Source organism: Oratosquilla oratoria, chromosome 39 (genome assembly GCF_046742065.1).
Source record: "Oratosquilla oratoria isolate Oo_2021 chromosome 39, ASM4674206v1, whole genome shotgun sequence".
Lineage (NCBI taxonomy): Eukaryota > Metazoa > Arthropoda > Malacostraca > Stomatopoda > Squillidae > Oratosquilla > Oratosquilla oratoria.
In genome coordinates, this window is record NC_134815.1 from 8,817,767 (window position 1) to 8,835,006 (window position 17,240).

The following is a 17,240-nucleotide window of genomic DNA, read 5'->3' on the forward strand; positions in this document are numbered from 1 at the left end:
TATATATAAATTGATAACTTACTTAAGGCTACCTCCCTTATACGGGGGGAAGAAGTCCAATGTTATATAGAATGATAACTTACAAGTTACACTGACTCTAGAAAATTAGAAATATGTACATACATACCTGTTTGTTAATCTGGTCATTCTGGTAGGTGCGAGTCTGGAACATTTGCTTAGTGCGCTGGATGTAAACTAGGATATTGGAGAAGGTACGAATTGCATCCGCATAGCGGCGCATCATCATGTAGGCAAAGCCAACATAGTAGTATGTAGTAATCTGACATGCAGGTACACGTGAATACATGGATTTCTTATTCAATTCAATGTTCTCCAATACCTGAAAAAGAAAGAAGAATGATATGTATGTGTATATATATAAATATATATATATATATATATATATATATATATATATATATATATATATATATTTGGTGGAAGGTAAGTTGAGAGTGGATGATAGATGGAGAAAGAGGAAAAGGACAAAAGGTGGGGAGGTGCTTAAAGTGAACTCTTTACATGAAAAAGAAAAGGAGGAGTACATGAAGCTGAAAGAGGAGTGGGAGGGACTGAAGGATAGAGTAGAACTAGGAGTGGAGGAAGAATGGGAATGGTTCAAGGATGGAGTCACAAAGTGTGCAAAGATGGTGTGTGGAACAAGAAGTATGGGAGGAAATAGAAGGAAGGGTAGTGAATGGTGAGATGAGGAAACAAAGAAGGTTGTAGAAGAGAAGAGGCAAGCTTTCACAGATTGGCTACAAAATAGGACAAGGGAGTAATATGAGAGGTACAAAGAAAAGAGAAGTAAATCACAAGGTAAAGGAAGCAAAGAGGAGAGCAGATGTGAAATGGGGTAAGAGTATGACAGAAAACTTTGAAAGTAATAAAAAGATGTTTTGGAAAGAAATTAAGAGAGGAAGAGGAGGCGAATCAAGTAGAGAAGAAAAGGTAAAAGGTGTAGATGGAGAGATGATAATGGAAGAGAAGGCAGTAAGGGGAAGATGGGCAGAGTATTTTAGGAAGTTGCTAAATGTGAAGGAGCATAGGGAGGGAAAGATAGTTGCAGTGGGAAGTGCTAAGAAAATGACCGTGATGAGTGAGGAAAATGGAGGGGAAATAAGGACGGATGAAGTCAAGGCAGTTGTTAAGATGACAGCAGGTAAGGCACCTGGTCTAGATGGATGCCATGCAGAATGTCTAAAAAGAGGAGGCACAGTGATGGTGGACTGACTGGTGAGGTTATTTAATGTTTGCTGGAGAGAGGGTAGAGTGCCAGAGGACTGGAGGAGTGCCTGTATTGTTCCACTTTACAAGGGAAAAGGGGACAAGTGTGAGTGTAGTAGTTTCAGAGGGATTAGCTTGTTAACCCCTTCCATACGGTGCCGCAAACGTAGGCGTCATGAGGAGCAAGTGGATTCGCGACGCTGCCATATCGGCGTCTTGATTATATTTATTGTAGTCGCCCCTATGTTTTTACATTCTCCCAAATGCGCCCTGAATCCCATTCTCTATGGTTTTCAAAATTCGCGGGTGAAAGAGAGAACGATCAATATAAGCCGTGACTATATTTTATGATGCGAGTATTATTACGACACGTCATACGGCTGGCATTGGCTGCTGCTCGCGAGATTTAAGTCCCGTACTGAAGTGGTTAAGTAGTTGGGAAGGCTTATGGGAGGATCTCATTGAGAGGATTAGGAGAGGAACAGAGGAACAGAGGGAGTGATTGGCAAGGAGCAGTGTGGATTTAGGACAGGTAGAGGTTATGTAGATCTGATTTTTGTGCTAAGACAGATATTTGAGAAAGCTATAGGAAAAGGTAAGGATGTTTTTTGGGCTTTTATGGATCAGGAAAAGGCTTATGACAGGGTTGACAGGAAGGCACTGTGGGAGGTATTGCAGATATACAGGATAGGAGGAAGGCTTCTGGGAGCTGTCAAGTTTTTTTATGAGAGTAGTAGAGTATGTGTCGGGATTAGAAATGGAGAGAGTGAGTGGTTCGAGGTAAAGCTGGGACTTTGTCAGGTATATGTTATGTCACCCTGGCTGTTCAACTTATACATGGATGGGGGTGGTGCGAGAGGTAAATGCAAGGGTGGTGGGTCAGGGATTGGAGATGGTTAAAGAAAATGGAGAAAAGTGGGAGGTGAGCCAGTTGCTGTTTGCGGACGACACTGCACTTGTAGCAGGATCAGAGGAGGGATTGAGGAAGTTGGTGACAGAGTTTGGGAGTGTGTGTGAAAGAAGAAAGTTGAAGATAAATGTAGGTAAAAGTAAGGTGATGAGATGTACAAGGGGTGAAAATGGCAGCAGACTGGAAGTAAGCATGAAGGGAGAATGACTGGAGGAAGTGAATAGTTTTAGATACTTGGGTACGAATGTGGCAGGAAAAGGTGGAGTGAAGGTTTGGGTAGAATGTAGATTGAGAGAAGCAAGTAAATACCTTGATGGATTAAAAAGTGTAACATGGAATAGACATTTGGGAATGGATGCTAAGATGAGATTGTATGAAGGAGTGATTGTGCCAACAGCACTGTATGGGGCAGAAACATGGAACATAAGAGAGGAAGAGAGAAGGAGTTTGAATGTGTTTGAGATGAAGTGTCTGAGAAATATGATAAGGGTTAATAGGCTGGATAAGTGAGAAAAGAGAAGGCGAGGAGGAGAACAGGGGTGGTAAGGGAGTTGGGAGATAGGGTGGATGAAAGAGTATTGGGATGGTTTGGACACATGGAAAGAATGAGTGAAGAAAGACTATTAAAAGAGGTGTGGAGGGCAGAGGTGGAAGGAGTGAACATGAGGGGGCAACCTAGGATGAGATGGATGAATGGATGGATGGATAGAAAGGGGCTTTGGGGAAGAGAGGAATGTCTGTTGAGGAAGGAGGAGAGAGGACAGAAGACAGGGGTGAATGGAGAATGGTTGTATATGGATGATGATGTGATACATGAGGTGGAATGGGTGGGGGGATGGGGGGTGAGGTAGCATGTGTGAGAAAAATTTGACGCAGCCTGAAGGAATTTCTCCCTGTCTTCTCCTTTTCTGCATGAAGGGACAGAGAGGGGGGGTCACCAATTTAATGAAGCAGCCTTGCTATGGATGTGCTGTGTCTGGCGACACTACCTCTGACCCAGGGCAGTGGACAAGATGCAGGGATGACCCATCATCCAAGAGGTGCAAAGATAAGAGAGAGGATGGAGGGGAGTGGAGTGTATTAGGGATGGAATGGGTGGGAATGGTTTTTATAACTTTTTCTTTTTGGCTACCTCCCTTGTAAGGGGGAAAAAGCCTTTGGTATATGTATCCATACATCTCAATCTTGGTTGCCCCTTCATGTTCACTCCTTCCTTTATTATACTGCAACTGTCGCTCCGTTATGCTGTCCCCCAACTCTCATTACTGTCCTGCACCATTTCTTTGAATATTCATTTTCTCATTTTGCCATATCCTATACATACATACATGGAAGGAGTGAATATGAGGGGGCGTCCTACGATGAGATGGATGGATGGGGTGAAAGGGGCTTTACAAAAGAGAGGAATGTCTGTGGAGGAAGGATGGGAGAGGACAGAAGATAGGGGTGAATGGAGAAGGATTGTGTATAGATGAGGCTGTGATGCATGAGGGGGAGTGGGTGGGGGATGGGGGGTGAGGAAGTATGTATGAAAAAATTTTGACGCAGCCCGAAGGGATTTCTCCCCGTCTTCTCCTTTTCTGCATGAGGTGACGGAGAGGGGGAGTCGCCGAATTTATGAAGCGGCCTTGCTGTGGATGTGCTGTGTCTTGTGACAATGCTTCTGACCCAGGGCAGTGGAGAGGATGCAGGGATGACCCATCATCCAGGAAGTGCCAAGATAGGAGGGAGGGAGGAGGGTCGAGGGGAGTGGAATATATGGGAAATGAAATGGGTGAGAGTGATTTCTATGCCTTTTTCTTTTTGGCTACCCCCCATGTAAGGGGGAAAAAGCCTTTGGTACATGTATGTATGTATATGCATATATATACCAATGGCTATTCCCCCCCTTATATGGGAGGTAACCAAAAAACAACGGCATAAAATCCACTCCCACCCATTCCATCCCCACATAATTCACTCCCATCCACCCTCTTCCCTCCCTCTTAACTTGGCTCCTCCTGGATGATGAGTTATCCCTGCATCTTGCCCACTGCCCTGGGTCACAAGATGCAGCACATCCACAGCAAGGCCGCTTCATTAAATCAGCAACCTCCCCCCTTCCTCTCTGTCCCATCATGCAGAAAAGGAGAATACAGGGAGAAATCCCTTCAGGCTGCGTCAATTTACTTTTCACACATACTCCCTCACCCCCCATCCCCCACCCACTCCCCTTCATGCATCACAGCATCATCCATACACAACCATTCTCCATTTACCCCTACCTTCTGTCCTCTCCCATCCTTCCTCAAGAGACATTCCCCTTTCCCAATGGCCCTTTCACCCCATCCATACATCTCAATCTTGGTTGCCCCTTCATGTTCACTCCTTCCTTTATTATACTGCAACTGTCCCTCCATTATGCTGTCCCCCCACTCTCATTACTGTCCTGTACCATTTCTTTGAATATTCATTTTCTCATTTTGCCATACCCTATCGTGGGGGAAAAGAATACTGCCACCAAGTCTCTCCACATGAGTCATACAAGGCGATAAAAATAGGACAAGGTTAGGACTAGCCATCCTTCTACCTGTTGCCCCAAAGGGTGCACTAAAAAAAATAATAATAATATATGTAGATATATATATGTGTGTGTGTGTATATATATATATATATATATATATATACAGGTAAACGTCGACTTACGATGGCCGCGACTTACGATTGTTCGACTTTACGATGACGACGGCGACGACGACGATATGATAATTTAACCCCTTCCATACGGTGCCGCACACGTAGGCGTCATGAGGAGCAAGTGGATTCGCGACGCTGCCATATCGGCGTCTTGATTATATTTATTGTAGTCGCCCCTGTGTTTTTACATTCTCTCAAATGTGCCCTAAATCCCATTCTCTGTGGTTTTCAAAATTCGCGGGTGAAAGAGAGAACGATCGATAAAAGCGGTGACTATATTTTATGATGCGAGTATTATTACGTCACGTCGTACGGCTGGCATTGGCTGCTGCCCGCGAGATTTAAGTTCCGTACTGAAAATACATATTATAGTGTTTGAATATGGTAAAAAGGATAAAAATAATTAAATAAACTACTGTACATGTTTAATAGGCTATATTCAGTATCTCTGGTGGTTAATATACAGGTAGGCTAGGTACAGTGACCACGGAACAGAGTGGGGATCGACTTACGATGAGATCGTCTTACGATGGCTCTATCGAAACCTAATGCCATCGTAAGTCGACGTTTACCTGTATATATATATATATATATTCCAAATGTGGACGAACTAACGATTTATATAGCTTTTGTATACTTCCAATTGTACTATCATAGTGGAGATGGGTTGAACACAAAATTTCATGTATGTGTATGTAACTCGAGCATACAAATATATATGAGGAAAATTCCACTTGACTTATATCTCTTGATAGTGTAGTTGGTAAGTCACTGTGTCACTTGTCATGTGATAGCTGAGTTCAAGTCCTCAGCAGTACCATATTTCAATTTCTGCTTGTGGCCTCCATTGAGTCTCCCGATATTGACGGCTTAGAATTAAAGTGCATTGTGGTTGCTAAAATGTATCTCTAATCACTGGGACCCATTCAGTGATGTACAAATACTTTTCAACATTTGTATACTTCCAATTATACTATTATAGTGGAGATGGGTTGAACGCAAAATTTCATGTATAACTCGAGTATGCAAACATATATAAGGAAAACTACGCTTGCCTTATATCTCTTGATAGCGTAGGTGGTAAGTCAGTGTCATTTGTCATGTGATAGCTGAGTTTAAGTCCTCAGCAGTATCACATTTCAATTTCTGCTTGTGGTCTCCATTGGATCTCCCAATGTTGATGGCTTAGAATTAAAGTGGGACTTCATCAAGGATGTGTTATGTTGCCCTGGCTGTTCAACTTATACATGGATGGGGTAGTGCGAGAGGTAAATGCAAGGGTAGTGGGTCAGGGATTGGAGATGGTTAAAGAAACTGGAGAAAAGTGGGAGGTGAGCCAGCTGTTGTTTGTGGACGACACTGCGCTTGTGGCAGGATCGGAGGAGGGATTGAGGAAGTTGGTGACAGTTTGGGAGTGTGTGTGATAGACGAAAGCTGAAGATAAATGTGGGTAAAAGTAAGGTGATGAGATGTACAAGGGGTGAAAGTGGCAGTAGACTGGAAGTGAGCATTAAGGGGGTACGTGACACCTGGAGGTCATTTTCTAAACTATTTAGAGTAAAGAGCTGAAACTTCTCAGGTAAATAGGTATCCATGTTGCCTACATTTTAGGTGAAACAGAATGATGTATGTACACATGTACGTATACCAGTAGCGATGTTTAAAAGTGCACAGCACCATAATACGTGGACCAATTTGTTTTATATTTTGGCTATGACTAGTCAGTAGGCACACCTAGGGCCGGTCATTGAGTAATTGAACAATTTCCTTTATACTTTTGCATACAGGCATTTCAATTTTAATGTCCGGCAAAAATCGTGAAAAATAATTTTTTTTTGGTCTTGTTTCCATTATTACTCCGAACTCTTTCATCCTATTCAAAATATTCGAACGATCTGGCCTAGCAGTTACTAAAAGTAATATTCCCTGTAAGTTTCATCTAAATCTGATGTATTTTAGATTTTTTATGATAAAAAAAAAGTTTAAAAATATCGAACGGAGATATGGCAACTTGAAATATAGATATATCTGTACCTTGCTTATAGTTTCACCAATTTGACTGATTTTTTCATGGCTTAATTCTTATTATATAATGAGTAAGTACAGTAAAAATCATCAACATATTTTAATTATAAGTACTTTAAATACTGAAAAACTAAAGTATAAGTATATCACAGTAATGACGACGCACAGACGACACCATCATATAATTTGCTTTTTTGCACCTTTGGCGGTTTCTTCATATGAAACCTCACTGCTGGGGGTCTTCAGGGTATCTAAATCATTGGAAAGAGGTTTATTTTCCAGCAGTGGGCGCCTTCTCTTTCCTCATCAGATTCTCCTCACCAATCTATGTTGGTAGGACACCCCCTCCAGCATCATATGATGTCCCTTCTTCTCTCTTCTTTCTCTCTTCTTCCTGTATAGCCTTGATCTTTTTCTTCTTGCCTTCTTCTTTGGATTTAATCTTCCTCTTTGAATTGTTTAGTCTAATGTTGTCCTTTACCTCTGTCACTGTCACAGAGGTGCAGGTGAGGGCAGTGGTGGAGTGAGAGGTGGTGAGGTCTTGGCTAGTCGTCTTTGACTGCTTGCCATCTTTAACTGCTGTTTTTTGTCATTGTGGATGTTCTTTTGTTCTTTTTGCTACCCATGATGACTGTACTAAAGAGTAATATGTACTAGCTAAAGTAATAGATTGCAATGAGAGCTCATGAGACATGCGCACTTTTCCTTTCAGAGCTAGCCGGTAACTGACGCTTAGCTTCGCTCAAAGTTGGCAAAACTTCTCCCTTCCCCTCCACCATCGTACTGGCCATTGAAGCACTGGGCGAGCGTAAATTCAATCAAATTTCAACGTTATTCGATGCGCCTGAAGGTCCTAAATGGCACGCCTCTCTCTAGTGTGGGTTGCACCTTTAACTCTGTCCCTTTAAACCTCACCCAAGACCTTTAAATTGCGCGCGGCTGGAAAATTATTTGTCGGGATTTATTTCTAAATGGTATACGAACATTTTGAACACAGTTTTGAAAAATGCCATATCTTGACCAAATTCACCCCCACAGGTGTCGCGTACCCCCTTAAGGGAGAGCGATTGGAGGAAGTGGATAGTTTTAGATACTTGGGTGCAAATGTGGTAGGAAAAGGTGGAGTGAAGGTGGAGGTATAATGTAGATTGAGAGAAGCGAGTAAATGCCTGGGTGGATTAAAGAGTGTAATGAGGAATAGACATTTGCGAATGGATGCGAAGAGGAGATTATATGAAGGAGTGATTGTGCCAGCAGCACTGTATGGGGCAGAAGCATGGAACATAAAAGAAGAGAGAAGGAGTTTGAATGTGTTTGAGATGAGGTGTCTGAGAAGTATGATGGGGGTTACTAGGCTAGATAGAGTAAGAAATGAGGAGGAGAACAGGGGTGGAAAGGGAGTTGGGAGATAGGGTTGATGAAAGAGTATTAGGATGGTTTGGACACATGGAAAGAATGAGTGAAGAAAGACTAGTAAAAGAGGTATGGAAAGCAGATGTGGAGGGAGTGAACATGAAGGAACATCCTAGGATGAGGTGGATGGATGGGGTGAAGGGGGCTTTGGGGAAGAGGGAAATGTATGTTGAGGAAGGATGAGAGAGGACAGGAGACAGGGGTGAATGGAGAATGGTTGTTTATGGATGATGTTGTGATGCATGAGGTGGAATGGATGGGGGAATGGGGGGTGAGGTAGTATGTGTGAGCAAATTTGGACGCAGCCCGAAGGGATTTTCTCCCGTCTTCTCCTTTATGCATGGGGGGACGGAGAGGGGGGGGTCCCCGATTTAATGAAGCGGCCTTGCTTTGGATGTGCTGTGTCTTGCGACACTGCTTCTGACCCAGGGCAGTGGACAAGGTGCAGGAATGACCCGTCATCCAGGAGGTGCTAAGATGAGAGGGAGGGTGGAGGGGTATGGAGTGTATTCAGGGATGGAATGGGTGGGAATGATTTTATACCTTTTCCTTTTTGGCTACCTCCCTTGTAAGGGGGAAAAAGCCTTGGTATATGTATGTATGTATATATATATGTTTGCTGACAACACTGCGCTTGTAGCAGGATCCAAGGTGGGATTAACCCCTTCCATACGGTGCCGCACACGTAGGCGTCATGGGGAGCGAGTGTATTCGCGAGGCTGCCATATCGGCGTCTTGATTATATTTATTGTAGTCGCCCCTCCATAATGACATTCTTTCTAATTCTTTTGTAATCGCATTTTCTATGGTTATCAAAATTCACGGGTGAAGAGAGAACGATCGATATAAGCGGTGACTATATTTTATGATGCGAGTATTATTACGACACGTCGTACGGCTGGCATTGGCTGCTGCCACCGAGATCTAAGTCCATGACGCCTACTTGTGCGGCACCGTATGGAAGGGGTTAAGGAAGGTAGTAATAAAGTTTGGGATGGTGTGCAAAAGAAGTTGAAGATAAATGTGGGTAAAAGGTGATGAGATGTACAAGGGGAGAATGTGGCAGTAAATTGGGAGTATTAAGGGAGAGAGACTGGAGGAAGTGGATAGCTTTAGATACTTGGGTGCAAATGTGGCAGGAAAGGGAGGAGTAGAGGTGGAGGTAGAATGTAGATTGAGAGAAGTAAATGCCTTGTGGGATTAAAAAGTAATGAAAAATAGATATTTGGGTATGGATGCTAAGAGAAGATTGTATGAAGGAGTGATTGTGCCAATAGCACTACATGGGACAGAAACATGAAACATAGAGAGGAAGAGAGGAGTTTGTGTTTAAGATGAAATGCCTAAGAAGTATGATAGGGATTACTAGGTTGGATAGAGTAAGATGCAAAGAGGTGAAGTGAGCAGGGTTGGGAGATAGGGTTGATGAAAGAGTATTGGAAAGAATGAGTGAAGAAAGATTAGTAAAATAGATGTGGAAGGCAGAGGTGGGAGGAGTGAACATGCAGGGACAATCAAGGATGGGATGGATGGATGGGGTAAAAGGGGCATTGGGAAATAGGGGAATGTCTGTTGAGGAAGAAAGTGAGAAGACAGAAGATAGGGGTGAGTAGAGAATGATTTTGTATGGATGATGCTGTGATGCATGGAAGGGAGTGGGTAGGGGATGGAGGAAGTGCGAATGACATTTTGATGCAGTCCAAAGGGATTTCTCCCAGTCTTCTCATTTTCTGCATGAGGGGGTGGAGGGGGGTCACCAATTAAATGAAACAGCTTTGCTGTGAATGTGCTGTGCCTTGCTACATTGCTTCTGACCCAGGGCAGTGGGTGAAATACAGGAATAACCTGTCATACAGGAGCCAAGATAAGAGGAAGGGGGTGATTGGGCATGGAGTATGTGGGATGAGGGGATGGAATGGGTGGGAGTGGATTTTATGCCTCTGTTTTTGGCTATCTCCCTTGTAAGGGGGAAAAGGCCATTGGTATATGTATGTGTATATATATATGTATATATGTGTATGTATATGTATATAAGTGTGTGTGCGTGTGTGTGTATGTGTGTGTGTATATATATATATATATATATAATATACATATATATATACATATATATATATACATATATATATATATATATATATATATATATACAAGAGTACACAGCTTGTTTGGAAAAATTACCTTGATAGCAAGATGATAGTCTCCTAGGAGAGAGTGAAGACGCAGAAGGCCAATGAGAGAGAAATACCCCAACATCTTGTACAGAGGATGACGACCAAATTCTCCAGCTACGCTGTCTGGGTCTCCACCACTTGTGTAAACCTGTAAACAATTGTGTATATTTTCAGATTAACAAGTACAAATACACCATCTTAGCAATGCTCACCAAAGTTATGCCATCCCAAGTTTTTTTGTATCCAGTTAAAAAATTAAGCATCATTTCATTGTGCAAAATACATTTACCACAGAAAAATCAATTATACTTTCAATCAACACTAAAATACATAACATCTTCTGACCTCAAGTTGTTTATTGATGTTGGACTTGTCAACAAGTGAATGAAGAACATTTAGAACAGAGTGAACATTCCAGATCTTGGGGGAATCCTTGAGCATTTCCAGCTCTGAATCGCTCTTCTTGAGCAACTTCGATCTAAACTGAGAAAAGGACTGAAACTGGTAGATGAACTCATCGATGATCTCCCACAACCACTGGTTTGGTAGTTCAAGGGGTACTGGTGTTTCAGCACCTAAAATTACATTTACATTGATGGTTAAATATCCAACTCGTGTATCCCTCTATAAATATGTCACAAAAGTAAACATATACTTTTTTTTATATCAATGGGTGTGGGGTGAGTATACATTGGCAATTAATAGTCCTGTAATTAATCAATTTATATACAGTATATATATATAGATAAAAAAATTCAAAGCATCTAATGTAACACACTTACTCAAAATGTAGTTTGCAAGTTCACAGTAGTTGAAGTAGGATTCAAATCGATGTGTTATGGTTGGCCCTCCTTGAACACGTGCATATATGTGGCGATAATACAGCTCACGATACAAAATCAGGAATATGTCATGTACAGATTGTTCAATCACCTTATTTGATACCAAGTCCTCAACTTCTGGCCATGACTGTGTCTTGTAATATTCATCACTTAGACGGCTGAAGCTGGTAACACACAAAAATATATGAGCATAAAAGAGACTGATGATGGCTGCCACCTATCTTCAAAACCCAAGGATGTTCTTGCCTCCTTCTGGAGATGTATGACACCTGGTCTCTGGATTAGGTCCAAAACCTCTCTCTTTAAAACTTAATTTCCTTAACCTTTTCACAGAATGATACCTAACAACCAGTACTTGCTCCTCTCCTTAGATTACTGAAAGTTAGTGACAAAGAAACGTCCAACAATAATACAACATGAACAAAAGTATAAAGTTTCTTCCCAGAGATATAAGGGAAGGCCAAAGGACCAATAGCAACCATTGTGGGGCCGTATTTCTAGTCGGTAGAACTTGAAGCCAAAACTATTGACATTATTAAACAAAAACACAATCTTTCAACTATAAGAAACTCAACATCAAAACTACTTACTCCACATAGAGAGATGAGATGTCATAGACATTGCCATCTCTGATGGCATCCCGGAAGTAAGTCAGATACTTTTTTATCTCATCAGGAATTGTGTATGAAGGGTAGTGGGTCCTGTCAAAGTCATTTTCTCCATGGTCTAAATAGCCCATAGGTTCTTCATATGGATAAATGTCATACTGCAACACAAAACACAATATTCATTTATTCATCAAATTACATTTTTACTGAGCAGCCTAAAAATAAATGGTTCCCCAATAATAATAATAAATGCAGTGTCATTTTAATAGGGGAAGGATAGTAATGATCAATCAACCTGTTCCCCAGGTTTCCCTTGCAGAGAGTATAGATGTTCAGGATATCAGATGTGTAGGGCAGAATATTGCTTGAAAGGGTGAAATACATCAAACTACCACAGGAGAAGCAATGGGTATGCAGGTGGGAGGAGTGAATAGACAAGATGATTACACTGATTAAGATCATTGTTGAGCATGTGGAATACAGCTAATCTATATATGACTCTTGCGAACCTAGGGAAGATTTGACTAAATATGGGAAATATGTGAAAGACATTCAGTAGTGGGTAAGTGGAGGCAGACTCCTAGGAGCCATGATGATGTATCATGTGTCCATGTGGATGTATAGATAAAACTGAGGCAGTGTGTGTGATGTCAACATAATTGTTGTATGTAAAGATGCTGAGGAATCAAGTTTTAGGGTGATGGAAGGAAAAGCAAAAATGAATAAGGGAAGTGTGGGGCATATTAGAGGAAAGAATGTTGTTGTTTTTTTTGTAACAAACCTCAAAGATGGATATCAAAGTATAAATTGACACTCAAATAATAAGGACTTGAAATTATCACTGTATTCAATTACCTTATAAAACCTACAACAATTTTGTACCAAACTATATTAAATTCTGATATAAATACATCCTGAACTTAACAGTTCCCAGCCATACCCCATTTCTCATGCATATAAACAAACAATAATACATACATTTGGGTTTGAATCCTTTCTTCTATCCTGAGGTTACCATTAATGTAAAAACTATTTTCATAAAAGTTACCTCTGCAACACCTATTCTAATTCTGCTTGCACAAAATTCCCTGAAAATTAGTTCAATGCATTCACATGCTCTTCTGACCAAGCTATATGCCAGAATCTTTCATGAATCATACTAGAATCACAATGGGTCAAACCATTTGGTTCAAACAACACACTGGTCTGAAGCATCATCACAGCTGGAACAATGATTGTTAGGCATGGCCAGTGCAGGTCCAAGGCAGTGGTGTTTCGCTGATGCCTTGTCACGATGGTAAGTTCTGTGGCCTACTTGAGTAAAAGGCAGGGGGTCCTTTCCTTGGCCAATGTGTGTAACACTATTTGAATATTTGTTGAATTGACTGGGTAAGGTAGAAGTTCTCATACAAGATCTTTAAAGACAATGGCATGATCTGCATAAAATAAGGCTTATATTTGAACAATCATGGGCACCCAAAGTATTTTCCTGTTGGATTATCTCGTACAAAAGCAAAGAAATGCGACTGGTATTGAACCATTTCAGATTAGTCAAGCTTATGCTTGGATATTTCTACCATAAAGGCTGATGCAGGGTTTTGTGTCAAGTTAGTATAAAGCATATGTGGAAAGTATAACATGCCATTCCTATCCATAATTAAGTAGGTTGGGAATCAAAATTAAAAACAAAAAATTGGTGTTGGTAAGAATAAGTTAATTTGAAGGTGCTGAAGTGCAGCGGCTATATGATGGCCAAAACCATAAGTGAAAATCTATTAACAAATACATTTCCCAAACAAAAGAATTTTATGACAATATATTTTTGGGCACAAACAAAAATCTAATCAAGTTATTACTTCCTCCTAAATATCTTCCAATGTTTCTAAGTGACAGCAATTAAAGAAAAAGAAAAACCGTATGCATTTAAAATTATTTAAAATAAAATGACCAATCATAACCTTTGCACAGCAAGCTGACAATAACTGCACTAGCATTGTCCACTTTTGCCAAATTATGACTTCGCAATGACACCATGCCCAACATAAAGTTTATTCAGCACATTATGATAAATCCTACATCAAATCTAGTAAAGTAACATCATAAAATCTACACTTATTTTGTTTAACAATTCTTTTTTTCCTAGGCTATGCAAAGCAGCTTCTTGACAATCAAAGTATTCACACAATGTGGCACTGATCACTGACCCTCTGAATATCCAAGGTTCCCTGCATGGAGGCAATTAGACATAGGAACCACTGCAGTGAAAGGTGTAATCAAAATAGCCAGTAACCCTTTCACTGTATAAGATTTCTCCCTGAAGAACTAAATTGTTTAAGAGGCAGAATGAATTATATGCATGGAATGTTAAGTGGAGTATAGCTATATCCAAACCCATTTTTATTTACAACCCTCCTTCACAAGAATGTTACAACATCCCAAAGACACCTTGACATTTTATAATGGGCCAATAAACATTTCTGAATGTATTATAATTAATGAGAATCCTAAATAGTGCTGTCTTTATCATCATTTTCTTTCTTTGTCCCTTGGAGGAAATATTAATAGATCTTTACCCTTGACCCCACCATATGCACATCCAAAAGGAGGAGAAACATATAAAAAGGGAACAGCTGATTAGTAATTAATGCTGAAAAAGGTTTCTAGCATATCTGTTTAGTATAACTTCTTCTGTAGCCACTTATAGTATCATACTTAAGCTACATACCAGTGATATATTTATATATACTGTTCAGCAACAATGACTGAGAACAAGGGAGTTAATAAAATCCTATTGTGCATCTAGACTTGCATAACTTCAGTAGCAGCCCTAGCCCTAGCAGCAGCTGAACAATCAGCTAGTGACAAGTAAACCCTCATCACCAACTGACTGCCCACAACATTTTATACACGCACCTCAACCTTGGCAACTGGTTCAGGCATCCAACTTGTATCTGTAGCTGCTTCTGGTCTTATGATTCCTGTTTGAACTGTTGACACAAGGGCCTCAGCAGCTATCTATAAATCAGTATTTCTTTATTAACAAATAAATAGCCAAAGCCCTAATGTACTTTCAGTGATAAGGGCCAAATCTTTCACCTCATAGATTTTGTTCCTGCTAATACTATTTTTTCAGCTTGAGCTGTAATAGATTGAAACTAATCTTGAATATACAAGACACTTATGTCTGACAGATGACATTTGTATGAACATGTGATGTGAGCCAATAATAAAAGTCTGGTGTATGAATTTTTTCATTAAATTAGCCTGGAAAAAAGGGCATTAGCCAGAACAAGATCAACGGAGTATAGCACCAGATTCAAGGCAGTTATCTTTTATCAACCTTGCAAAAAAGTTCTTTCACTCACAAAACATACAAAAAAATTGTCCTATATCCTAGACTTCATTATAGGGGGAAAAAAAATAGTTCTAAAAGTTCTTCATGCTCCTTTTGTCATTACTTATATATTTTATTTTATTTTACTTTCTTTTTTTCTTTTTTTGCACAGATTAATGCTATTAGAAGCACAACCAAATAACAAAAAGAAGCTTTTAAGTATTACTACAAATCATAACATTCTAAACCAACTAAAACACTTCAAAAACACATCTTCCACTTCTAATTTTCATTTCATGAATTCTAGCTAATTTGAAAATAAAATCTAAATGGACTAGTTTTTATCTTATTCTGGCAATACATGATTCTAACTGAACTGGGAACAGCCTCCATTCCTGTAAGGATTAAAAAAACGATCTCAACTTACACTTCATTAATCCAGCTAATTCTACACAATTTTATTAACCTGCAAGAAACCTGTATTCCCCAGGTGTGTTGATCATTTTGGTTTCTGCAAGGTGGTGAGATAAACTGACCAATTAAACCATCGATGTCAGTAAATGTCACTTTCAGTTTTCTTCCATCAGTTCCAATCCTGGCTCTACCTTTCTCACATTTGATATTATTTCGAGTTTCTAAAGAAAAACTTATTTTTATCTTGCTCTGTTCTTGGATTCTTTTTCTTGACTTCATTTATTATATATCTTATTCTTTATTCACTTCCTCAACTGCATCACTCCTTAACCATATATTCTTAAAAAATTCCTCATCTTTCAGTACCCATGTCTTCTTGATCGTCTCTTCACGGTGACTTGTGACCCAATATTTTTTTTCAACTGTACCTCACCTTCTTTATATTTAACATAAATACATCATCTGCATTCAAGTTGTTTTCCTCACATTATTCAATGCATACTCCCCTCTATCCTTGATGTGATGTAGATACATTAAGGTGGGAGAGGGGTCTTGAGGAAACACCCCTAGCTCGAGTCCTGGGGGTTGGGCAGCCCAAAATGATTATACACATAACATTGGACATTCACTGGATATTTGTGAAAACCTACCAGTCTTTACACCTATTAAGTTAGATATCCACCCCATCTGGGGTATTGGCTGCATGTTATTGTGACAAAGTAGCATGCAGTTGATACTTTAGGGTCTATATGAGGTGCCCCTATGGACCAGAGCTACACATCATTTCGTCTGTGATAGAGGACGACTCTGTTCATAGAAATGACAACACTTTTATTATACTGAGACTGTCCCTTCATTATGCTGTCCCCCCAACCCTTGTTACTGTCCTGTACCATTTCTCTGAATATTCATTTCCTTTTTTTGCCAACCCTGTGGTGGGGGATAGAATACTGCCACCAAGTATTCCCACTTGACTCGTAAAGAGGCGAGAAAAACAGGACAGGGATTAGGAATAGGCATCCTTCTCCCTGTAGCCCCACAGGGGACATTTCTAAAAAAAGTAAAGGCATAAGAGGGTCTAGGAGTTTTCCAACCAGTACCCTAAGGCTTGGGTCTTTTAATGTGTGTTGATGTAGTACAGATGAGAGTAAAAGGGAAGAGATAGGAAGTATGTTTGTGAGAAGAAAGATGGATGTGTTGGCTTTGAGTGAAACTAAGTTGAGAGGGAGGGGCGAGTGTGAGTTTGGGAGTGTAGTTAAGAGGTTCTCAGTAGTGAAGAGAGGGCGAGGGAGAGAAGGGATGGCTATACTAGTAAATGAAGAGATAGGTAAACGTGTAGTGGAGTGGAAGGAGGTTTCTTCAAGGTTAATGTGGATGAAAGTGAAACTGGGAAAGGAGATGTGGGTTTTTGTAAGTGCATATGGGCCTGGTAGTGAGAAGAGTGTAGAGGAAAGGGAGGCTTTTTGGATAGATTTAAATGAGTGCATAGAGGGATTAGGGAGAAATGTCAATGTAGTAGTATTGGGAGACCTTAATGATAGGGTAGGAAATGAACCAATAAATGGAATGGTTGGGAAATGTGGAGTTCCAGGAAAGAATCATAGTGGAGAGTTGATG

General features: G+C 40.3%; 1 protein-coding gene across 3 annotated transcripts in view; it reads right to left on the reverse strand.

Moving 5' to 3' along the window:
* eIF3l (eukaryotic translation initiation factor 3 subunit l) overlaps positions 1-17,240 on the reverse strand; it is a 48,172-nt gene that overhangs the window by 12,605 nt on the left and 18,327 nt on the right. The window contains exons 2-7 of one of the 3 annotated variants that reach the window (XM_076176514.1): positions 14,789-14,890; positions 11,858-12,033; positions 11,208-11,431; positions 10,771-11,000; positions 10,433-10,573; positions 128-340 (exon numbers count right to left, since the gene is read on the reverse strand). In XM_076176514.1, coding sequence (XP_076032629.1) covers positions 128-340; positions 10,433-10,573; positions 10,771-11,000; positions 11,208-11,431; positions 11,858-12,033; positions 14,789-14,890 — 1,086 coding nt within the window. Of the gene's footprint in view, positions 1-127; positions 341-10,432; positions 10,574-10,770; positions 11,001-11,207; positions 11,432-11,857; positions 12,034-12,853; positions 12,873-14,788; positions 14,891-17,240 lie in introns of those variants that run through there. The other 2 variants (XM_076176516.1, XM_076176515.1) reach the window with 2 other exon arrangements.